General features: G+C 38.5%; 1 protein-coding gene across 1 annotated transcript; it reads right to left on the bottom strand.

Moving 5' to 3' along the window:
- Positions 1–347: 347 nt before the first annotated feature.
- On the bottom strand, positions 348–25,192 carry LOC103055022 (uncharacterized). Its single transcript, XM_088131356.1, has 5 exons — positions 22,617–25,192; positions 21,346–21,487; positions 6,652–9,129; positions 3,214–5,552; positions 348–461 (listed from the first exon to the last, which is right to left on the bottom strand). Exons 1-5 carry the CDS (start codon positions 25,029–25,031, stop codon positions 348–350), a joined length of 7,488 nt encoding a protein of 2,495 aa, XP_087987482.1. The 5' UTR covers positions 25,032–25,192.

Genomic DNA, 25,192 nt, shown 5'->3' with positions numbered 1-25,192 from the left:
CTATGAATGATTAATAATTGTTAATTGATAAGTATACAAGTATATTTTGAATAGATGATATGAGAATTTAAGATTATGAAAGGGGCACCAACGAGTTGGTAACTGGTTGACACACGCTATAAAATGGAAGATGCTTTTTTTTAATGCCTTTTTATGGTTTTGTTTGTCCATGTATGTTTTGTGTTTGTTGTAAAAATAAAAAAATATTTAAAAAAAAAAGTGTTATTTTGGGTTAGCAGCAGACAATGAAAAGGAACCTTTGCAGAGGGGAACTATCAACAAATTCTTTATTTTTCTTTCCCTGGATTAGAAAAGGTTTTGATTTGGAGGGGTCAGGAACAGGATATTTAAGTGTGACTGGGGAGAGGCCTATGAACAGACAGCAAGGACTGAAGGAGCTGATTGGTCAGCTGAAGGGCAGGAAGGTCAATCATTGCTTTCTTGATTTGGTTAACAAGCATCTCAACGTTAATTTATTGATCACTGGAATGTAGAGAAAGTGAGAGAAACTAAACAAGATTACCCCCAAGCTGCCTTTCCTCCCTTGTGGATCCCAGCAAGCTCCTTGGTTCTGTGGGAGATGAAGAAAGTGAAAAGATGCCTACAGCAAGGAAAAAAACAAATGAGACCAATCATGGTTGCATGCCCATCTCTGGGATAAGAGCTACAAAAGATGTTCATTCCTTCATGGTTATTTCATCTGCAGAATTATGTCTAGCACCTCTGTTCAAAATTGCCTGTTCCCTTTTGGGAAGAACTGGATGAAGCTCCTCCTACAGCCTCTGTGTCATATCTGGCAGTTCGTTCGTTCGTTTGTTTGGAGATAAAATTGCTAATTTTTGCTGCAAGATGGATTTTACTTGGACAGAATCTGGTAAGATGACTTGGGCAACAGCTTGTCAGATTATCTGAGATTCCTTTGAGTCTGTTGGAGACTGAGGATGTGGATACAGCCTTTGGTGACATGAGCTCTGCCCCCTATAAGCTTGATCCATCTCCCAGCTGGTTTAACTATATGGCTGAATGAAGCCTATGTGGCTGGATTAATGCCTCTTTAACGGAGGGGCTGGGGCACCCCCTCCTGAACAGATCATGTCTTTATCAAGCCATTTTTGGCCAAACTCCAACCTTCCCTTTTTAGGGAAGCTGTAGTCTGGATTCAGCCTGGAAAGAGGATGGAGACTCCATTGATCACCCTAGTAAATGATCTGTGTTAGGACTTGGATGGAGGAAGTACTCTCTTCCTAGTTCTATTAGACCTCACAGTGAAGTTCAGTATCATCAACCATGGTATCCTTCTGGACTGTCTGTGACACCTGGGGTTTGGAGTCACTGTTTTAGAGTAGATCCTTCTTGAATGGGCACTTCCAGAATGGGAGAGGGAAGAGCAGCTGTGCCTGTGGTTGCTCCACTGTGGAGTTCCACAGGGTTGGTCCTCTTCCTCAAGTTGTTTAATACCTACATTAAATCATTGGGGAGGTCATCAACTAGTTATCAGTGAGAAAATTGATAATCAGTAAGCTGATGATACCTAGCTGAGCATTGCCATGCCAGGTTGGACTAGGAAAGCTGTTGAATCTTATCCTGATGCTGAGGGCCTGGAGGGATCAAAACAAGCCACAATTAAATCCCTGAAAGATGGAGCTGCTGTTTGTTGGGCAATTGATTCTAGTTCCAACTTTAACTCTGAATGGAGTCACACTCCACTAATGAAGCAGGTCAGCAATTTGGGGATCCTCCTTGACTCACAGCTTCCTGTTAAAGTAGAAGATGATGGCTGTGGCTGTGGAACTTTTTGGTTCTTTATTGTAATGTGCTCTATCTTTGAATCTGACTGCATGCAGCAGCCTATCTGCTAGTTGAGGACAGGAAATTTAGAAATATTATATCCACACTATTGTTGCTGCAATGGCTGACGGTTTTCTTCAGGTCTTGGCATCCACATGCCTACAGGACCACCTTTCCAGCCCAGATTTGGCTTGCCCCAAACAGTGTCTAAGGGAGGATATGCTTAGGATGACTGAGGATAACTCAACAATACATCTTTTCAGTGGCTGGCTCCACACTTTGGGACACCTTGTCTTCTGAGATATGTTGAGTTCTCAGAAGTAGGTGGTCTGTAAATATTGCATATGTGTGTGTAATGTATATTGTGTGTGTGTAAAGCGCTCTCTCTCTCTCAACTAAAATATGTGTTACTGCAACAGTAGGCTTGAATAATGGAATAAACTGATGTCTCTGAAGAGTCAGTAATACAGAAAAAGCCAACTCCCCCCACAAGGAATAAGGAAAGGATAAACAGTAGAAAGAAAAAACGATGCAGAGGGATCAAATGTAGATCACTGGTTCTCTCTATAATTAGGAATATTTAGCAGGGAGTGGTATAAGAAATAACTCAATTGTCTGTAATATATCTTGGACTGTAGTTACATCTTCTAAAGGAAATAGTATTTCATCAGGAAAGAAAGAATTTCAGAATCAAAGCAAAATCAAGGTGGAATCAAATATTTATCTCAGGGAAAGCAATTTCTAAACAACTTGCACTTGATTACTTATATCGCATGCTGGCTAAGAGAAGAAATTTGACGACATCTCTCCCAGTTCTATCTGTGAGCTAGTCTGATACAGCAGGTTGGGAGTAGAAAATGAGGAAGGCTTGTGGCATCGGGTCTCAATTTTTCCTACATGCAGACCACCACCTGATTACTGAAAGCTTTTAAGGATGGCCACTGAAGCCAGGGGTTGAAAATGTGATACCTGCAGGTAATATTCATCATTACAGTACTGTACATGATTCATTATTGGTTCACTCATGTTTTGCCATATTTTGCCCTTGGTGTAAATGCTACGTAAGGACGTACTTTTACCTTAACTATATGACCTAACATATTAAGACATTGTTTCAATTTATAAAATATACTAAAACTCTAAATCTGTTTAACACAATATAATTTCTGTATTTATATAAAATGCTATGCTCAACTAAATATCATGAATTAAAGTGATGCTTGGTACATATAACATGCTAAGTTATAAAAAGACAGTTACTGCTGTCTGAATTTATTCTACTTTATTTTACTTTAGCATATTATACAAACCAAATATTATACAAACCCTAACCATAAGTAATTACAGGATACTCACAGAAAAAAGTGATATAAAAGAATACAGAAAAATAAAGAAAAGAAATCTCTCAACTAAAACTTAACTCACCTTTTCTTTTAATTGGTTGTCTGAAATCTGCTGAACAATATCTTGGGAACCAGAAGATGTTCTGTGACTCTCTGGGATGTTTATATCTCCCACCGAAAACACAGGAATGATGGGTCTGAGAAATCGGAACTCACTACTTAAGGATCCACCAGTCAAACAAACATCATAATGGTAAGTCCTGGAAAGTGACCCATTCTCTGAATCATCACAGTTTCCAAAGGTATTAGTATTGGGAGGTGGGAAGTGAGGTGGTACAACAGTAAAATTTCCTCTGGGATCCTTCTTGCAGATTTTGACAACAATAAACACAACAATACAGACCAGGAACACAAAGGAGACTGCAATCAAGCAGATCACCAAATATTTGGTCAAGGTTTTATCTTCTTCTGGTTCTTGCACACTAACATCCACTCTCCTCAGGAAGGGATCAGAAAAGCCATCCACAACAAGAATATTAAACACTGCAGTGCTGGTCTGAGGAGGAAAACCATTGTCTCTGACCAGTATAACAAGCTTCTGTTTGTTTGCGTCTCGCTCGTTCAGGGCTCTTCTGGTTTTCACTTTTCCATTCTGCACTTCTATGCTGAAAAGTCCAGGATCTGTGGCCTTCAGCAATTCATAGGAAAGCCAAGAGTTTTGACCAGAATCTCCATCCACTGCAACCACCTTGGTGACCAGATAGCCGGCCTCTGCCGACTTGGGAACCAGCTCATTGCATAGGGATGTGCTGTTCTGGAGGGGATACAGGAAGAAGGGAGTGTTGTCATTTTCATCTATGATGATGATTCGGACAACCACCTCTGAGCTCAAGGAAGGAGAACCACCATCGGTTGCCCTCACGGTAACTCTGAACTCTCTTATCTGCTCATAGTCCAGGGATCGGAGGGCATACACGTTTCCGGTTTCAGAGTTGATTGAAATGTAAGAGGGCACCAGACCATCACCCTTCCCTGGCAATAGTGAGTAAGTCACTTTAGCATTCAGCTTTGTGTCCAGATCCACAGCATGGACTGAGCCAATGAGCAAGCCTGGAATATTATTCTCATGGATCTGCATGTCATATAAAGACTTTTCAAAAAGTGGAGGGTTGTCATTGACGTCGGAGATCTGAACATTAATCATTCTTGTTGAAGTGAGCCTAGGAGAGCCCCAGTCAATGGCTGTGATGGTGATGTTGTACTCAGCAAGGGTCTCTCTGTCTAGGGGACTTTGGAGGACAAGCTGATAAAGATCATTTGCGGTGGCTTTCAGCACAAAAGGGAGGTTCGTATCCACAGAGCAGACTGTTTTGCTGTTTTCTCCAGAGTCTTGATCTCTAACACTGAAGAGGGCCACCATTGTGTCTGGGGGAGAATCCTCTTTTAAGATCCTGGTCAGAGATATGATGGATACTTCTGGGGGGTTGTCATTCTCGTCTTCAATCTCTATCAGTATCTTGCAGTGACCTGAAAGACCCCCTCCATCTGTTGCTTTGATGTTTATGCCATAACTCCTTTCCCTTTCATAATCAATCTGTCCACAAACAGTGGTTTCTCCAGTCCTTTCATTTAAAAAGAACAAATTGCTTATTCTTTCAGGCACTCGATGGAATGAGTAGAGGATCTGTGCATGTGAACCAAAATCAGGATCTCTGGCCTCCACCTTAATCAGCAGAGTGCCCTTAGGAAGGTTTTCCTTTATTCTTACCTTATATTCAGATTGAGAAAATTGAGGAGAATTATCATTTATATCTAGAACATCAATGTTAATTTGAACAGTGCCTGTTTTTTGTGGCACTCCTCCATCGACGGCCATCAGTGTCAGCTGAAGGTAAGGCATCTTCTCCCTGTCTAGTGGTTTCTGCAAAATAAGGTCAACATTCTTCTTTTCATGTTCATCAATCTGTACTTCTATTGTGAAATGTGAATTTTTAGTGAGTGTGTAATTCTGGATACCATTTTTTCCAAGATCAGCATCCTGAGCAGACTCCATCAGAATTCGGGTATTCACTGGGACATGTTCAGATATTTGTACAGTGAATGTATTTTTTGTGAAGTTAGGGGCATTATCATTAACGTCTTCTATCTGTATTTCAATACTATGAAGTTCTAATGGCTTTTCTAGTACAACCTGAGATAAAAGTAAACAAAGTTCCTTTTGGCCACACAAAGCTTCTCTGTCTATTTTATCATTTATCAACAGATTCCCAGTTTGGATATCAAGGTGGAAATATTCCTTAGTGCTGCCAGAAATTAAACAGGCTCTACGAGTAGAGAGTTCTCCTATTTTCAGTTTGAAATCCTGCAACACATTAGCCACTACAAACCCATTTTTCTTTTCTTCAGGGACAGAATAGCGAACTGAAATACACAGTGTTCCAAAAAGACTGAGGAAAAGCAAAAGATACAGACCTTGTTTGCCCCTGATGAAGTGATCTTCCATTGTGTAGGAAATTTCTTTTTCTTCAATTTTTGCCCCAAATATAAGCTTCTTAACTTTTATCCAGTGCTAATGTCTGCTGATAGGGAAAAAAGTTTTGTTGTGCAGTGTGGATGCTCGATTCCAATGAAATTTTGCTCATACCAGAGTTTTTGTTTCATTTACATCTCTGACAATCATTTCCTCAGCATTCCTCAAAGACAACATTCTGAGTGTCTATTAATATGTTAGCCTGTGCTGCCACTACGTGGCTGAATAAGGAAATAAATCACTTCTAAATATCTGATTGTATGGCACCTAACTGCTCAATAGACTTAACTTGAAAAGCTGAGATGTATTGCTTAGTTATTTGGAACAGATTATTTTATTTAAAAAAAACCCAGCAAAAGTTAGTAAAGTTTCTGAAAAATACAGTTATACTTATGATCTTTAACTGAAAAAGTACTGAATGCTTTGTGTTATAAATATCCAATCTTTTGATTTCAGCCTATGTTTTTGTGTTCTCTTTATTAAAAACAGATAAATTTTGAAATTGGGTTATTTATGAGAAATTTACAGTTAACCTTTGTGGCATTTTGTTGAAGAAGAAATTCTATCATGAAGAAGATTTTTTTTTTTAAGTACATTTAGGAGCCTATTCTTCCACTGAAAGTCTTTAGATTTTCTCCACACCTGTTTGTTTATTTTTCTTTGTTCTTAGTTGATTCCACTCACTCCTCTACTAGCAGAAATAGTTTGGAAAGTCATATTCATGGAAATGTATGACATTACTTATAACAGAATACACAAGAATAATAAAATCATTAATGCCCCTCAATTTATAAAAGGAAAAAAATGATATAAAGTATTTTTAAGGTATTTGTATGTTACAATAACAGAAGAAAAAGAGAAGCATTCTGAAGTCAGATTTATATTTTTTGAACTGTATTAAATTCAGGTCTATATTTTACAGAATAGCTCAGAAAAAATTCAAGATAAAATAAAAATATAAGATAAAGTACAATGGAAAGTTGCATATACTATTTGCAATTTCACCATAAAACAAAAAATCCAAAAGTATTCTCACCTGGCATATAGATTTTGTCTCTGCTTCATGACCAGAAAGTTCTGCAGATTTAACCCTTGGATTCACATGAGTGCCAGCAGGATCCATTGAAAAAACAGGAAACAGAGGCCTGAGAAATCTGAACTCACTATTCAGAGACCCACCAGCTAAGCATACCTCATAATTGTAGGCCTGACAATGTGTGTCAGAACTAGGGTCTCCACAGTTCTCTTGCAAATTCTGTCCCACAGGGAAATTAGATGCAGAATTAGAGCTGCCTATGAATTTCTGTCGTTTCTGAAGCTTGGTTCCAATAAACACCATAACAGAAAGGAGGAAAATGGATGAGATCGTGACCAAGCAGATAATCAAATACATTGTCAGGGTATGATCATCTTCCTCCTGGACTTCACCCTTAGGATTATCCATAATTTTCATGTAAGGATCTGAGAAGCCATCCACTAGAAGAATTCTTAGTGTGGCAGAGGCAGATTGAGGAGGATGACCATTATCTCTAACTGCCACAATAAGAGTGTGTTTGAAACTATCTCGGTTGTTCACTGGCCTCATGGTTTTCACTTCCCCGTTCTGAGTCCCCACAACAAAGAGACTTGGATCTGTGGCCTTCAGCAATTGATAGGAAAGCCAAGAATTCTGCCCTGAATCTCTGTCCACTGCCACAACTTTGGTGACCAGGTAGCCTGTCTCTGCCCCCCTGGGAACAAGATCATTTGATGGAGAAGTGCTGTTCTGAAGTGGGCAGAGGATAAAGGGGGCGTTGTCATTTTCATCCATGATATGAACTTGGACCATCGTTTCTGAGCTTAGTGCTGGAGAACCTTTATCTATAGCCCTCACCATCACCTGGAAATTTTGTATATCCTCATAATCTATAGATCGGATGGCATATAGATTCCCAGTTTCAGAGTTGATAGAGATGTAAGATGATGCAGGGCCATCCCTGATCTTTCCAGGCAAGAGCAAATAGGTCACTTTGGCGTTCTGCTCTGCATCCAAATCAATTGCATGAATTAATCCAAAGAGTAGACCTGGAATATTGTTTTCTCGTAAGTGCAAATTATAGAAAGATTTTTCAAACACCGGAGTGTTGTCATTGACATCTGAAATTTGAATGTTAATAATTCTCATTGAACTGAGACTGGGAGAGCCTTGGTCAGCGGCTGTGATGGTGATATTATATTCCGACACTTGCTCTCTGTCCAATGGCCAGTGGATCACAAGCTGGTAATAATTGTTCTTTGTGGGTTTTAGCATAAAGGGTAGGTTTGAATCAATGTTGCAAGTAGTTCTGCCATTGTCCCCAGAGTCCAGGTCTGTGACGCTGAAGACAGCCACTACTGTTTCTATGGGATAATCTTCTGGTAAAGGGTTAGTGACAGATGATAGGGTTACTTCTGGGGCATTATCGTTTTCATCCTCAATGTCAACAAAGACTTTACAGTAAGCAGAAAGCCCCCCTCCATCTGTGGCTTTGATGTTCAGTTCAAAATTACTGTTTTCTTCATAATCAATTTTCCCTACAAGAGTAATTTCTCCAGTATGATTGTTTAATTTGAATGATCTGAGCACATTTCCTGGTACTTGGCTAAAAGTGTAAGTGATGTGAGCATAAGCACCCATATCGCTGTCACTGGCTGCCACTTTAGTGACCAATGAACCTGGTGGGCTGTTTTCTGCAAGCTGTACTTTGTACACAGATTGTTCAAAATGGGGGACATTATCATTTGCATCTAAAATATCAATTATTATTTGCGCTGTACCAGTTCTCCTTGGGATCCCACCATCCACCGCTTCTAGAATTAGGGTAATCTGAGGAATTGTCTCACGGTCTAATGCTTTCTCTAAAACCAGTTCTGCATATTTGCTACCATCAGCATGAGTTTGCACATCTAGCTTAAAATGTTCATTAGGAGCAAGCGTATAATTCTGAACGTCATTTTCTCCTTTATCTAAATCTTCAGCCCTTTCCAAAGGAAACCGTGTCTTTGTTGGAATGTGCTCAGATATTTCAAAAAGGAACTCGGTTTTAGAGAATTTGGGAATGTTATCATTCACATCTTCTATCTGAACTTCAGTTCTGAATACTTGCAATGGATTTTCTAGCACAATTTCAGAGAACAGAATACAAGGGTCATTCTGACCACACAGAGCCTCTCGGTCTATTGTATCCTTTAATATGAGGTTCCCAGAATGAGGATCCAGCTGGAAATACTCTTTAGAGCCCTTAGGAACTAGCTTGGCTTTCCTAGCAGACAATTCCTTTACATCTATTTTCAAGTCTTTCAGCACATTAGCTACTGGAAACCCGGTTTTCTTTTCTTCAGGCACTGAATAACGCAAAGACTCACACATTTCTAGACACATATGTAGATACAGAAAAAAAGCCAAAACTTGCCTTTGAATGCAACCTTTTTCCATTGTCCCAGGATCACCTTAATGCAGAATGGAAACACAAGATTCACTGTCCACAGTTAATTCTCCCAAGATAAACCTTTATCTTATCCAACCACTGGATGTGTTTTTGTCTCCAGATTTCTTAAGATCTGCTTTTCATAAAGCTCTGCTGCCTTTCCCTTTGAGGTATGTGTGCATAATAATGACTTACTTGTCCAGGCCTCCAGAACAGCAGTTGGTCTTTGGATATTGTTCTGGGTTATGCAACAGCACCACCTTGTGCTGCATTTGTGAAAATCTTCTGTAGTAAAAGGTAAACTGTACATTTGTATATACCTCTGTTATACATACTTGCTTAACCTTCTTTGAAAACGCAAGACACTTTTCTGATTCTCTTTCATTTATTGTGGTGATACTAGAGTTTTTCAGAGCTAGAAACGTAACCTTAAAATGAGAAACTTCATCATTTTCTGGGATGCTGGAACTTGATTATTCTGGTAAGCTTATAGTTACTAGGCCACTAAAACCTCGGCAAGTTATTTTAATTATAGCTATTGGTTATTTGGTGTTTTACTTCTTTAAGAGGCAAGTTAATAGGACTGCCAAAAGCAGAAGCCTGAATTACTTTTCTCTTTCTCTTTCCTGTGCAGTACTGGATACTCTGAAGCAACATCACCTTAGTCACCATTTGGTAACTTTATGGGACTTATCTAGAACCAGAAGATGGGAATCTGCCTTGTACTGAGCATGATTAGAACTGCCAGCTTTCTTGAGTACATTTGGGAAGAAAAGGCAGAATCTATTAAATATTAATTAAATATTAATGTGGTAATTAATAGAAATAACATTTCCTTATTCAATTATGTAACACTGCTAAATTTAGCTTCCTGACTACCCCGGACTCTGCTCTCTAGGCATGACACAAGATTTGGTTATATTCGCTGCAGAGTTCTTCAGAATACAGGAGAAAGTGCTAATTTCTGCGCAGCCTTGGGTCATGTTGCCTCAGCAGCAAAGGCTTCTCTAACAGTTGAGTGCCCTCCCAAGTGGAAGCAAACAGGAAAATGAGCCACTTTGTATAACACCACTGTTAACTACACCATAGATTCCTTCAAATCCTCAATCAATTGTGGTGCTAGTACAATCAGCTTCACTCATAAAATACATACACTGTATTTTCCTAATAACAAAACTAAACAACATACTCAGACTGGATAACAGAACTAGATTACTCCGCAAAGTTATATAATGCATCACTGTTTTTTCCTCCCCTGTTTAAGATTAAGAATCTAGTATAACATACTCTCAGCTACCAAGCTATTTATCATAATGACAGAATACCAGATGCATTAATAGGAAAATTTCCTATATTTTTAAGCTTAGAAAGAAAAGCCACTGCTATGTAAAAGTAATATACTGTATGAGTTGGGAATATTACAAACTCCTGTTTTATTTTTGTTTTGGGGTAGATACCTTGAAAGCCTGAAATTAACTTCCTGCCATAGAAAATTTAAATTACGAATTAACTGGGCACCTCCTTCTCCAGTCAGTGTGTATGTCAATCATTACCAGCACTGATCATTCATTGGTTAAAACATAGAAAATCTAGAATAGGCCTTTCTTACAGAAAGGATAGAAAAGTGACTTCCCAATTTTCCTTAGTGTATATCTCATCTTCTAATCGGGTTAGTGGTCAGCTCTTGTTAAAATGAAAACTGGGAATTAGAGGATTATAGCTTGCCTTACTGGCTTCTCTTGTGGATGTCCTGTTGAGCATAATCTCTGAGGTGAAACTGACTTTGGAAAGTTTCACTTAAACTGTACTCTTGACTATGCAGCTGAGCAGGATTGAAGGTCAGTGAGAAGGTGCACCCTCTGTCTCCCAGGAAGAACATGTCAAGGTTGTAGCATGCTGGGCTTAGTAATTTAGCAGAGAAAAACATCTTCAGGTATGTTCCTCTTCTCTTCCTCTCTCCCTTCCAGAAAAAAATGGCTGTTTTCCTCAGACAACAGAAAACATATCTGGGCCTATGCCATTAAGCAGAGGCTGAGAGGAAGCCATCTTGGCAAGTCTGGCCCCCACCTATCATCCACCAATCAACCAGAGCATAGTGGGTTGCTGGGTTGTGTGTAAGAACTTCTTTGGTGTGGTTTAATATATCTTTGAGATTAATTTGATTGTAAAATCAGTTTATGTGTTTGCAGTGTTGGACTAGGCCTGGGGACATGCAGGTTCAAGTTTCTGCTCAACTATGGAGCCCAGTGGGAGACTAGGCCAATCCCTCTGCTGGGCCTAACTCAAGACAGTGGTTGTGAGGATAACCTAAGGCAGTGTTGTCCAAACTTGGTCACTTTAAGATGAGTGGACTTCAACTCCCAGAATTCCCCAGCCAGCATAAAGTGGCCAAATTTGGACAACACTGACCTAAGGGGTTACCTCAGGTAGGCCACATGGAGTTCCACGGAGGAAAGGTGTGGTATCAGTTATTAAACAGGCAGGGAGCAGCTGGCCCTTTAAAGAAGAAGCCAGCTTGATGTGCTCAGAGGGAGTCACCTGGCCTCTGAGAGCCAATAAAAGAAAAGAAGGGGGGGTGGGATGAGTTTTGGTGTCCTGTTGGGGAGAAGTTGGCTGGAGTCCTGGGTGAGGGAGTTACCTCAGGTAAGGCTGGGAGTTCAGTTGTTCGGCTGTTGTTAGAACTGCTTTAGGATTTTTTGTATTTTATATTTTTGTAACTATGTTAATTTATCTTCTTTTGGCATCTTTAAGAAAGTTGATTTTTGTTTAAATCCTGGAGTTGGCTGGTGGCCTTCTAGCACTTGCCTCAGCAAAGGGACCTAATTTTCAGGTTTCCTCAGAACTGAAGTACCACAGAGGGAAGGGCTGATTAGATCCCAAGGATACCTTTTTCCTTTCCTTGTCATTCTTTCTCTAGGTGCATCTTCCTCAGCCCTTTCAGTAGCATCTTCTAGTTATTCCATCAGTTGCCCTGCCATTTCTCTACTACACTTTCTAGTACTTTCTCTTTTATATTTTTTAAACCTTTCTCCTCCTTTACTCCTTGTTCTTCTTCCCAATAATATCTGATAGCATCAGTCCTCTCTCCCTCCTGTTTAATCATTCTCTTCCCACCATTTTTGTCTCATATTATTGTCATTTTTCTGGCTGCTCCTGCTCCTCCTCACAAAAGACACACTGATGCCTGTGCAGTACATTTTTGAAGTTCATTAAAGACTATATGGTGTCTTAATATAATTTAGCCTTTGCGATTAATCAAGGTTAGTAAGAAAATTGTAGAAAATCACAGTAAAAGGTATTAAAATATTATTTTTGTTTCTATGATACTGGCCCCATCAATTTCGTTCAGATGAGTAATAAAAGAACAAAGATTAGTCTTAGTCCTTACTGCAACAGTACAGAATCTAACTTGACATGAATTTCCTTCAGTTTAGTGGAACCTAAGTAGTCTATAGAAATTCATTCTGTGTCCTTTCTCATGGAAATAAATTATCTTTAGCCCACAAAGTAGCTCAGAAATTTATGGTAAAACTCTAGAACTGGCATTACCAGATTGCACCTTTATTTGTTTGTTTGTTTATTTTATTCAATTTTGTGCCCACCCTTTACAATTCTAGGTGGCTTACAATTAAGAAGAAAAACAACTTACAGTGACTGTACGCTACCAATAAAAAACTCAAACTATAGAGACACTGCAACCACCCTATCCCAAGGCCTGGGAGAACAACAAAGTTTTCAGTGATATTCTGAATGTCATTAGGGTGGGAGCTATACCAATCTCTGGGTGCGGGGAATGCCATTGCAAAGGGCAGGCACTGCAACAGAGAAGGCATGCTTCCTGGGTCTTGCAACAGAGATGCCATATGGTTGTAATAATCTGTTGGTCGTTTCTGAGATGTTTCTGATGAAGTTTATTGGAAGACAACCTACACCAATCAAGTACTCCACTACCAAAGCAACAACCTGACCTCCCACAAGAGGAGCTGTGTAAGAACATTATTCAAGTGAATGCAAACACATTGCAGCAACCCAGAACAGCAGAAAAAGGAAAAAGACCACCTCTACAACATCTTCCAACAAAATGGATACCCACGTAACCTTATCAAAAAATGCCTGACCACTCAAGCTACTACAACACAACCCACACAAGCCATGAAAAGGATCACACTGCCATACATCAGAAACATCTCAGAAACCACCAACAGGTTATTACAACCATATGGCATCTCTGTAGCACACAAACCAACAAAATCACTCCAAAATATCCTAAATAAACCAAAAGACCCAGTTGTCCAAGAAGAAAAAACAGGAGTCATCTACAACATACAGTGTAAGGACTGTAACAAACACTATGTAGGACAGACAGGCAGAAGACTAGCAGAACACATCCATGAGCACCAACTAGCAGTCCGAAGACATGATGAAAATTCCTTAATTGCACAACACATGGACAGACTCAATCACAGTTTTAACTGGGAAACTGTCAGCATTTTAGACCAAGCCAAATCCAAATATGCAAGAGAATTCTTGGAAGCCTGGTATTCAGTTGTTGTTCAGTTGTTAAGTCATGTCCAACTCTTCGTAACCCCATGAACCATATTGTGCCAGGCCTTCCTGTCCTTCACTGCCTCCCTGAGTTTGCTCAGTTTCATGCTCATTGCTTCAGTGATGCTATCTAACCATCTCATCCTCTGCCGTCCTCTTCTCCTTTTGCCTTCAATCTTTCCCAGCATCAGGATCTTTTCCAAAGAGTCCTCTCTTCGCATTAGGTGACCAAAGTATCTGAGCTTGAGCTTCAGTATCAATCCTTCCAATGAGCAGTCAGGGTTGATTTCCTTTAAGATTGACTGGTTTGACCTCCTAGCAGTCCAGGGGACTCTTAAGAGTTTTCTCCAGCACCACAGTTCAAAGGCATCAATTCTTCGGCACTCAGCCTTCTTTATGGTCCAGCTCTCACAGCCATACATTACTATTGGAAAAACCATAGCTTTCACTATGCGGATCTTTGTCAGCAAGGTGATGTCTCTACTTTTTAATATGCTATCTAGGTTTGCCATAGCTTTCCTCCCAAGGAGCAAGCGTCTTTTAATTTCATGGCTGCAGTCTCCGTCTGTGGTGATCTTGGAACCCAAATAAATGAAGTCTGTTACTGCTTCCATTTCTACCCCTTCTATTTGCCAGGAATTGATGGGTCCAGATGCCATGATCTTAGTTTTTTTAATGTTGAGTTTCAAGCCAGCTTTAGCACTCTCCTCTTTCACCCTCATCAAGAGGCTCTTTAGTTCTTCTTCACTTTCTGCCATTACTGGTATTCAGACAAGGCAGCAATTAACAGACACATAGAGATAAACAGCATCTACATACTATTCAAAAGAGACAAAAGACCAGAAGGTCGCTTCACCAGCATTCAGTCACCAGCAATCATCTCCAGCAATCATCAACCAGATAAGCAAAGGTCACCACCAGGCACACAATCAAGCATGTCAACATATGCCAATCAATGAACTACCAGAAGAGCAAACAGAACCCCCACCCCCACCAGCACTGGCAAAGCAGGCCACAGCAGATAAATAGAGAGCAAACCCCATCCCATTTTAGCACTGAAGATGTTACCTAGCCGGGTAATGAAACGTTTGCAAGAAAAGAACCAAGCTCAGAGAACCCCAAGGACTCCACGATATCAAAACAGGAACTGACTGCAAGAAGGCTATCCTAAGAACTGCTGAGAGCCATTTGAGATGATTGACTGCTTCCTGCTGAGCAAGCACAGCTTGCTGAAGAAATTGTAGGAAGAATGTAACACACCAGCTTCTAAGGAATAAGCATACTCAGTGAAAGCTAATAGGAATTTGGCCATGGAATTTAACAGGTATAGTCAAAATACTGTCTCTATCCCTCCCCCCCCCCCCCAGATTAGACAGTATATACTCGGTTAACCTGAGAAAAGAACAAAAAGAAATGAAAGCTTTTTTTCTTTTTTTTTTAAGTAGTGTCTTAAGAAACAAAGTGAAGATAAATGGACATGATTCTGCAGTGTTTGTGGCTTGTTTTTGTACCTCTGTGAAAAAAAAAAATGAGAATTGGACCTTGCTTCAGCCCATAGAGAGGAAGATGATTTATCAGATAAAGCAGAGGAGGTGCAACAACAGGAGCTGACTAAGAAAACAGCTCCCCATAAGGAAGAAGAGCAAAAACAGAATAAGCCAACTGGAAACAGAAACTTCTGGGACTGAGAAACAGCTTTGAGATCCTAGCAGAAAATAAGCAAACTTTCAACTGAAGAAGAAGGCATTTGGAACAGGATGCAGGAAGATGGATCTCTGAAATGCAGGGAGGATGGAACTGTAGCCTGTGAAAAGACAAAGGCAAAAGAGTCTTGAGTCTGCTACTAAGAGGAATCAAAACAAATGTATACTGACTGGGCCCATTGACTTTATGAAGGGTGCTGTCTGCCAAAAGCATGGATTAGGGATAAGACAAAACATTTCAAAACTTTTTACATCTACTGACAATTATTCCTTCCTCTAATTTGTGTGGGGACTAATGATAGTGATAACAGTGGCTCCAATCTTATTGCCATGGACTTTGGATTTTGAAGATCTAAAAAAGAAGCTCAATGCTGTGAGAGCTTAAGTGGTCTTTTCCTCCATCCTTTCAATCCTTCAAAGGAGATCATAAAGGGGAACAGTGACTATGTAAATAGTATCAAAGTTTGGCTTCTGGGACTACGGACTGGTTATCCATAGCACTGCTGGCATAAAATCGATTGCATCTCACAAGGACTGATTCAAATGTATGTGGCCAAAGCATGGGGACCTTGATCACAAAGACCATAAACTGCATTATTTAAACATCAGGAAAACATCAGGAAAAACATTGGCTCATCACAATTATTACCTGTCCTTGACTTAGTATTAACCAATAGGATTGTGGAATAATAGGAGTAGCAGGTACATTTGAGGAAAATGACCACGTAATGCTGGAGTTCTTGATTTTAAGGGAAAGTAAAGGTGAGCATAGTCAAACATGGATCTTGGATGATAACAAAGCAGATGTTAATAAACTCAGGGCAGTGATAAGATTATTATAGCAGAAGAAGCTAATAGAAAAAGGAACTCAAAGTGGATGGGAGTTTCTGAAGAAGGAGATTCTCAAAGCGTGATTGTAAGCAGTTCCAATGGGAAAAAAATAAGAGAAAAAAAAATCACTACACAGAAAGCTTTGTGAGAACATAGAGGTGAACATGTATCGGAGACAGGTTTTCCTGATCTTGTAAACTTTTGGTCTTCATTGTCTCCACATGAATATTCAGTGTGTGAGAGACAAATAAGATGAACCTGAATTACTAATACAATACAATTACTAATACTAATGCAGATAACTAAGACCTGTTGGGTTGTATTCTATGATTAAAATATAGTAACTGAAGCATACAAAAAGAACAAGCAGTACAAAAATAAGAATTGCAAATGTATATTAGAAATATTCATATCTTTGAATGAACTTTGTAAGAGTGTATGTTCCACCAGGCAATCATGACGAGCGGGTTGGAGGATATGACTAAAATTTGTGATTCATAGAAACATGGTCAAGGAATAACTATTTACATTGAATGAATTTAATTCTCCAGGGCCAAGGGAACTGAATCTTAACTAACATGCTGGTGGTGTGGCTATACTTTTTGTACTATTTTTGAGAAATCCAGCATAAAGTGCCAGAAGACATGAAGAATGAAAATATTTCCTCTAGTTTCAAAAAAGGGAATAAAGGGGGACCCAGAAATCTACAGACCAGTCCTACTGACATTTTGATACCTGGGAAAATTCTAGAGCAGATCACAAAAAAATCAATCTATAAGCATCTTGGGGAAAAAATCCAGTGATTATTACATATATTTGTCAAGAAAAAGTCTTGCCAGACTATTTCATTTTTACTTCATTTTTTTGATTAGGTAATTTTCTTAGTAGATAATGGGAATCAGTTATATACAAAGATTTCCACAAAGCATTTGACAAAATTTCTCATGACATTCTGATTATGAAGCTAGTTGAATAGAAGTTGAATTATAACATTATAGTTGGCTTGAAAATCTTATTCAGACACAGTTTTCAAGCCAGCTATGTATCCACTCAATTTCCTCAGCAATCTGGAGTGAGATATTGAGTGGAATGCCCCAAATTCAATCATTGGCTCTGTACTCTTCAATACTTTCATTAATTATTTTGATAAGCAGGTAGAGGATGGGTTTATCAGATTTGTAAACGACAGAAAATTGGATTGGATAGCTAATAACGTATAACACAGAAACGTGTTTTTCATGATCTTGGTATGTTACTGAAATGGGTTGAAAGTAACAGAATGAAATGTACCAGACAGAAAGAAAAGTTCTTTTCTTAAGAAACAGAAATCAAATACAAGAAACAAATCAAATAAAAGATATGCCATGAAGTATTCCTAGTTTTTAGCAATAGTACTTGTGAAAAATATTTCAAATATTGATAACAGCATGAATATGAATCAGTAGTGTGATATGTGTACAAAAAATTCAAGTGCAGTTTTCAGCTTTATCAGCAAAATATAATTTCTAAATCATTTGATTCTGCTTTGATGAAACCCATATCTCCACTAGTTCTGGACACCACCCTTTATGAAAGAGTAAAACAAAGAGAAGCAGGTTCAGAGAAAGGATATGTGGATTATGAAGGGATTATACCAGATTGCCTCAGTGCAAGAATGGCCCACTGAATATTTTGCATGGGTAGGAATGTATAACATCATCATCTACCTGAATCTAGCCCCACTCCAGGGGAAGGCACCCCCCACCAGTCTTTTTTGTCTATGTGTTAAAAGTAGTGTTTTCCAGCTTGTGCTGGCTCCAGCAAACCACCCAGTTTGCCTCCTGCATTTCATTGTAGGTAACTACCTCCACTCCATTCCACAATGCCTTGTGGCAGGAATATTCACTCTCTTCCAGTCATTGATCACTGCCTTCCATGGCCATTTTTTTTCAGTTTCACCAGTGGAATTGCGAAGAATTCTTTTTACCAGTTCACTGGTGGTTATAGATAGGTACTTCATTTTATTGAAAACCAAGAGAACTCTTTATTTGTGCACAGCTATATATGTTTAAAGTCCTCTTTCAAACCTCCACGTGTGTACAGGGAAGATGATAAAAAGGAGTCAGTGTAGTAATGTTGATGATAGAACTTGCAACCAGATTCCAAGCCATTGTTCAATAGAAGTTATGAAATGGACCTGGATGAATACATTTTTATTTCAGATATTGAATATTCTATTTTTTTCATACTTTAATTAAACAAATTACTGTATTTCAGAGATTACACATACCATTAATCAAAGTATGCCATTAGATGGAATTTAAAAGTCATCTTCATAGGTTGGATTGACACAGTTTGGCAGGAGTCTTTCCAAGAAATGAAAGAACAGCACAGGCTTTATTTATATATCACCAGTTTTTGAATGTGAAATTCAGCAGGTGAAAGTCCTACAAATGGACCACAAGGAGTCTAAAGGTATAGTTGGATACTACATTTTGCTATAAAAAACAGAAATTTAATGTAAAATGGGAGAAAGAGTTCTATTAACTTTCTAAAACCGTTATATTTTTTCACAGGGGTGTATGTGATGAAAAATGGAATGGAGCTGAAGAACACATTCAAAATATTGTATAAAGGGCCAAAATTAAAACATACCCAAGTTTTTAATTACAGACAATCACTTAGAAGCCAATATGATCTCTCTGTTGTTGTGATTAAACAAAGGGACACTGATATATCTGGAAAGTAAAATTTCTTTTTCTTTGAAGCACATTTCCTTAAAGCACAAAGCTACAATCATTTTAAAATATGTAAGTTTTGTGCTTCCAAAATATTGCAAGCTTGTTTTATTTTCTGCTAATTTTAAAAAATGTGTTGGGATTGCTTTTCATGCAGTGGGATCTTTCCAATATTTGCTATACCAAAAGATTTTTCAAACAAAGGGATCAAAATATTGTTTCCTATTGTAGTCCAACACTTTACTTTTGAACAAAGTATAGTAAATTCAGTGCTACATTTTGTGGAAAATCCTGATGAAAAAGTTCTGAAATAGTAATAGGAGAGGAAAGTATATCACAAATTGAATTTGGTGAAAAGTTTTTAATACATGGATCAACTATATGATCCATCATTCTCTGTACACCTGCATAAACAAAATCTTCATATCCTGAAAGAAAGTAGATGTGCACATACTGTCATTATGTTGTCAAAGATGCTATATATGAACTTTCAGTGGACAATGAAAAACTTAGTTATACAAGCATAAAGGTTTTCTCGGGACCTACATAGAGAAGAAAAAATGTAAAGGAATTGTTTAATTTTCTGGGCATGAATAGAGATAAATTATGTACCATGTCACAAACAGGTGTTTGCCTCTAAACATCAGTAAAATGTTGTATAACTGAATAGCCAACAAGTCTATTTTGTTAGCATAAATTGTCATCAAAAGTAGCCAAGACACATCTGAAACAAGTGTATTTTGACATGGAAAGTAGTGAATATCTTGTCCCTGTTTAAGGAGGTATCCCTGAGTAACATATTTTGAGTATGATTCTGGAAACATCTTTATGTCCTTGTAATTGTCATCCCATCCAACTCATCTTTCTAAAACATTTTGAAGATATATTTACTGCATTCCCATAATCTACTGAAGAAGCTACCAGATGAAATAATGAGATAAGATTAGTCTGGCATGACCTTTTTTTGGCAAGATATTCATATTGATCCTTTATGATCTGTAGAATTTCTAAGGTATTGCTATCAGACTGACTGGTCTGGAGTTTCCTGTGATATATTTTCTCACCTTTTTTGTACAGAAGAACAGCATTGATCTACTCTAGTGATCTAGCATTTCACCAGTTCTCCAAGATTTCTAAAGTAAAAATCTAGCCAGACAATGAATATGTTTCCTTTGTATCCTCAGGTGCAATTCTTGTGACCCTGGAGAATGCAAATCTTTTAAACTGTTTGGGTATTCCCTGTCCATCTAAATATCATTTTTGCCCTTTTATGCTGTCTGATCTGTAGAACAGAGAGATGGCCCAGGAGGTTGGCACTATTGCTCCTACCTTATCTCTTTTCTCTTTAAGAATCAAATCATTCCCTAGGGAACTGAGAGCAGTAGATCAGAAAGAAAGATAGCTAGAGTACAAGTTGAGAATATATTAGGATCAAATATGGATTAAGACCATTCAAAGTCCTACTTTGTGTCAGTGGAAGCAAAAAAAAGTGGTTTCCAATGTGTCTACACAGAATATTTTTCAAATTTGTGGCATCACCAAGATTTTGGATGAGATGCCAGAACAGTTGCAGCTTGTTGAGAGCAATGTGTATTGTTCTTTGCAGATAAAGCATGCCTTGATTTTAACTGCAGTGTTGGGGGAGGTCATCGGGATATAATCTCAGCAATTCCTCACATTTCCTTGCATTCGTTTCAGAGGATGTAAGAGTATGTAGGGAAATGAGGGACATAACCTACTGAATAATTAATACAGATGAATTAATATACTGTATGTAATAGAAGCTAAGTTCTTGTCTTGCTAAAAATTATCTCCTTCCTTGGCTGGAAGAAGCCAGAAGAGTGTTAGCTGTTGACTTGATATTAATAAGGAAGGCTTAGAATACAGTGTTCTAAAGGCATTAAATGTTTAGTTTTTTAAAAAAAAAATCTGGTTAATATTTATTTGTCTGTTTATTTAAAATCTTTATACAGAGTCACCAAAGGTAATACAAGAATATTCCTATTATAAAACTGCACGTACTGTTTAAGATATAATGAATTTGGTGATAAGGATGATAATAATAAATAGCTACTGGGCTAATATTCACCATGGCTATGTATGTATGTATGTTGTATTTGACTTGGATCAGCAATACATATATTTCCCCTGCTACATCTGCTATATCCACACATAAGACTCCTGGTATCATTGCCAGCCTGATTTAAAATGCAGAAGCTCCATTTCCTGCATGGTTTTATCTTATTTTAACTAAAATTAATTTTTTTAAATAGAAAAAAAGCATTCAAACTTCCCTGTATAACAACATGCAATTAGTATTCTATTCCAGTTGAACTCCTCTATCTCCAAATCAGTCTTCTGTGCCCCCAGTTCCTTGAACCTTGAGAAATTAACAGGGACACTTGTTTCAAATCAGCCCTGCTATTCACTTCCTTTTCTTACATGCCATTATATACCCTAAATAGCTCAGTTCCTTTACTCCATAGCTAATTAGAAAACAATCAATGAAGAAGATAATGTCAGCATTGAAAATATGATATTGGTACACAGTGCAAATACTTAATTTAGAATAAGGGGCATTTTTCTGCATACACAATGGCTGAGTTCATACAATCCACTAAAGTTTAAACCCAGGCATAAATGCTGTGTTCACCCAAATGGCTATGCCCCAAAAAATGTGGTTTAATATGATGGACTGACTCACACAAAACAGAGATGTTGGTTGGTTCCTATTTTATATTGAACCCAAATTATTCTATTGCATCTTACCTTAATTTAGCAGGTTGTGCAAACAAAGCCTTATAATATTGATAGGAAATTCACAGAAAGAGGTGCCTTGAAACGTTCAGAAAATGAAAAATTCTGTCTGCTGAACTAATCTATTCACAGAGAATGGAAACTGGAGAAAAGAATAACCATTCTCTAAAGTAGGACTTCACAATACTTCTTTATGCAGCCCATGACAGTGCTAGGGGTTGGCAAGTAATGTTCATAATACTCACTAGGACTGCAGATTACTGTTGGGTGAGTCATAATTTTTTCATATATGGACTTTGGAGCACAGGTAATGTCAGCAAAAGATTTTAGCTTAGTTTATTTAGCTTATTCATACAATGAGCTCAGAAATTGATTCCATTCTCACAACACTGTAAATTACAAATTATTGAATCATTTTATTCTAATTTAGCTTATTGTAGAAACCAAGCCTTATAATAATTCTTTGATACTCGGAGAAAAGAATCTCAACAAAATAATGTGAAAAAATATAGAAAAATTTAAAGGTAACTCACCTGTTCATTTAACTGGTTATCATTTAAGAAATTGGAGGAAAAAATGCAGGAGGATTTATCTGCTGGATGTTATTTGAAAACATAAATAAAACTTGCAAACAGCAATAGTCAAGGCTGAAGCAGAGTTATAATATTTTTATAACAGCATCTTTATAAGCAAATGTTTGGCTGATAGCAATAAAACTTAGAAGTCTATTGTTTAGGAAACTTTGAAGTTATCAAGATGGCTGAAAACTGCATTTTACAATAGTGTGGGAGCTTACATTGTAATAAATGTGTTAGTCCTTGGGGACTGGTGGACAAAAAATATTTCTAATTTAGCATATTGTACAAACCACAGCTTACAGTATCCATAGGACACAGGACACAAAAGCTCCATGAAAAATGTAAAAAATATGCAAACAACATTTAAAGTTAACTCACCTGTTCATTTAACTGGTTATCTGCACCCTGCTTAGGGATATCTTGGGAGCAAGATGGCTTGTGGTTTCCTGGGATGTTAACATCTCCCACTGAAAACACAGGAATGAGGGGCCTGAGAAAACGGAACTCACTACTTAAGGATCCACCAGTCAAACAAACATCATAACGGTAAGTCCTGGAAAGTGACCCATTCCGTGAATCAGCACAGTTCTCTGGGGTATCAACACTGGCATCTGGGAAGTGAGGAGGTGCAATAGTAAAATTGTTTTGGGGATCCTTCTTGAGGACTTTGATCACAATAAACACAACAATACACACCAGGAACACAAAAGAGACTGCAGCCAAGCAGATCACCAAATACTTGGTCAGGGTTTTATCTTCATCCGGTTCTTGCACACTGACATCCACCCTCCTCAAGAAGGGATCCGAAAAGCCATCCACAAGAAGAACATTAAGCAATGCAGTGCTGGTCTGAGGAGGAAGACCGTTGTCTCTGACCAATATCACGAGCCTCTGTTTATTTGTGTCTCGCTCATTCAGGGCTCTCCTGGTTTTCACTTTTCCATTCTGCGCTCCTATGCTGAAAAGTCCAGGGTCCGTGGCCTTCAGCAATTCATAGGAAAGCCAAGAGTTTTGACCAGAATCTCCATCCACTGCAACCACCTTGGTGACCAGATAGCCGGCCTCTGCCGACTTGGGAACCAGCTCATTACATGGGGATGTGCTGTTCTGGAGGGGATACAGGAAGAAGGGAGCATTGTCATTTTCATCTATGATGACGATTCGGACAACCACCTCTGAGCTCAAGGAAGGAGAACCACCGTCGGTTGCCCTCACGGTAACTCTGAACTCTCTTATCTGCTCATAGTCCAGGGATCGGAGGGCATACATGTTTCCGGTTTCAGAGTTGATCGAAATGTAAGAGGGCACCAGACCATCACCCTTCCCAGGCAAAAGTGAGTAAGTCACTTTTGCATTCAGCTTTGTGTCCAGATCCACAGCGTGGACTGAGCCGATCAGCAAGCCTGGAATATTATTCTCCTGGATCTGCATGTTATATAAAGATTTTTCAAAGAGGGGGGGGTTGTCATTGACGTCAGAGATCTGAATATTAATCATTCTTGTTGAAGTGAGCCTAGGAGAGCCCCAGTCAATGGCTGTGATGGTGATGTTGTACTCAGCAAGGGTCTCTCTGTCTAGGGGACTTTGGAGTACAAGCTGATAAAAGTTATTTGTGGTGGAGTTCAGCACAAAAGGGAGGTTCATCTCCACGGAACAGAACGTTTTGCTGTTATCTCCAGAGTCTTCATCTCTCACACTGAAGAGGGCCACAACCTTCTCCAAAGGGGAATTCTCCTTTAAGATACTAGTCAGAGATATGATGGACACTTCTGGGACATTGTCATTCACGTCCTCAACCTCTATTAGTACCTTGCAGTGCCCTGAAAGTCCCCCTCCATCTGTTGCTCTGACATTTATGCTATAACTCCTTTCTTTTTCATAATCAGTCTGGTCCATAACAGTGATTTCTCCAGTCCTTTCATTTAAAAGGAACAAATTGTTTATTCTTTCAGGCACTCGATGGAATGAGTAGATGATTTGTGCATTTGAACCAAAATCAAGATCTGTAGCTTCCAGTTTAGCCACTACAGTGCCCTTAGGGAGGTTTTCCTTTATTCTTACCTTATATTCAGATTGAGGAAATTGAGGGGAATTATCATTAATGTCTAGAACATCAATGTTAATTTGAACAGTGCCTGTTTTCTGTGGTACCCCACCATCAACAGCCATTAGGGTAAGATTAAGGTATGGCATCTTTTCTCTATCTAGTGTTTTCTTCAGAACAAGATCCACATTGTTAATTCCATCTTTGTTCCTTTGCACATCAAGCCAAAAATGTTCGTTAACGCTGAGTGTATAGTTTTGGATGCTGTTTTCTCCCAGGTCCTCATCGTGTGCAGATTCCAAGGGGAATGCCATACTTGTAGGAACATTCTCAGGAATTGCAATCTCAAATTCATTTTTAGAGAATTTGGGAGCATTGTCATTTATGTCTTCTATCTGTATTTCAATATTGTATGATTCCAGTGGGTTGTCAAGCACAATTTGAGAAGTAAGTACGCAAGAGTCTTTCTGGCTACACAGAACATCTCGGTCTATTTTATCATTTATCAATATATCCCCAGTATGAATATCAAGGGAGAAATACTGTTTAGTGCTTTCAGAAACGAGATGGGCTCTGCGATCAAAGAATTCCTGTATTCCCAGTTTCAAATCCTTCAGCACATTAGCCACTTTAGAATCACTTTTGGTTTCTTCAGGCGTAGAATAGTAGATTGAAATACATAATGATCCAGGAAGACAAAGCAACAAGAAAAGATACATACCTTGTCTTCTCCTAATGCATTGTTCCATGATTCAGGACTCTCCTTAATTCTTGAACAAAGTATGAATCTCCTTACTTTCATCCAGTGATTATCTCTGACAAGAAGTAATTTCCTTCTGCTCTGCTTCACAGATTTTATCTTTCATTGCTTAAAATCAAGTTGTCTTCTCCTTGCAGAATCCTAGTCATA

This window comes from Python bivittatus, unplaced genomic scaffold, assembly GCF_059951505.1.
Source record: "Python bivittatus isolate LINGU-HERP-01145 unplaced genomic scaffold, Pbiv_v1 ctg000960_np1212, whole genome shotgun sequence".
NCBI classification, from domain to species: domain Eukaryota; kingdom Metazoa; phylum Chordata; class Lepidosauria; order Squamata; family Pythonidae; genus Python; species Python bivittatus.
The sequence above is the reverse complement of the archived record's forward strand: the minus strand, read 5'-3'. Positions and strand labels throughout refer to the sequence as shown.

Coding starts and splice junctions, on each gene's coding strand:
- LOC103055022 (XM_088131356.1), bottom strand. CDS start 25,031: ATGGAACAATGCATTAGGAGAAGACAAGGTATGTATCTTTTCTTGTTG. Junction 21,488..22,616: donor ATAACCAGTTAAATGAACAG/GTGAGTTAACTT, acceptor TTGTGTATGCAG/AAAAATGCCCCTTATTCTAA. Junction 9,130..21,345: donor TTTAGGGTATATAATGGCAT/GTAAGAAAAGGA, acceptor TTCTGCATTAAG/GTGATCCTGGGACAATGGAA.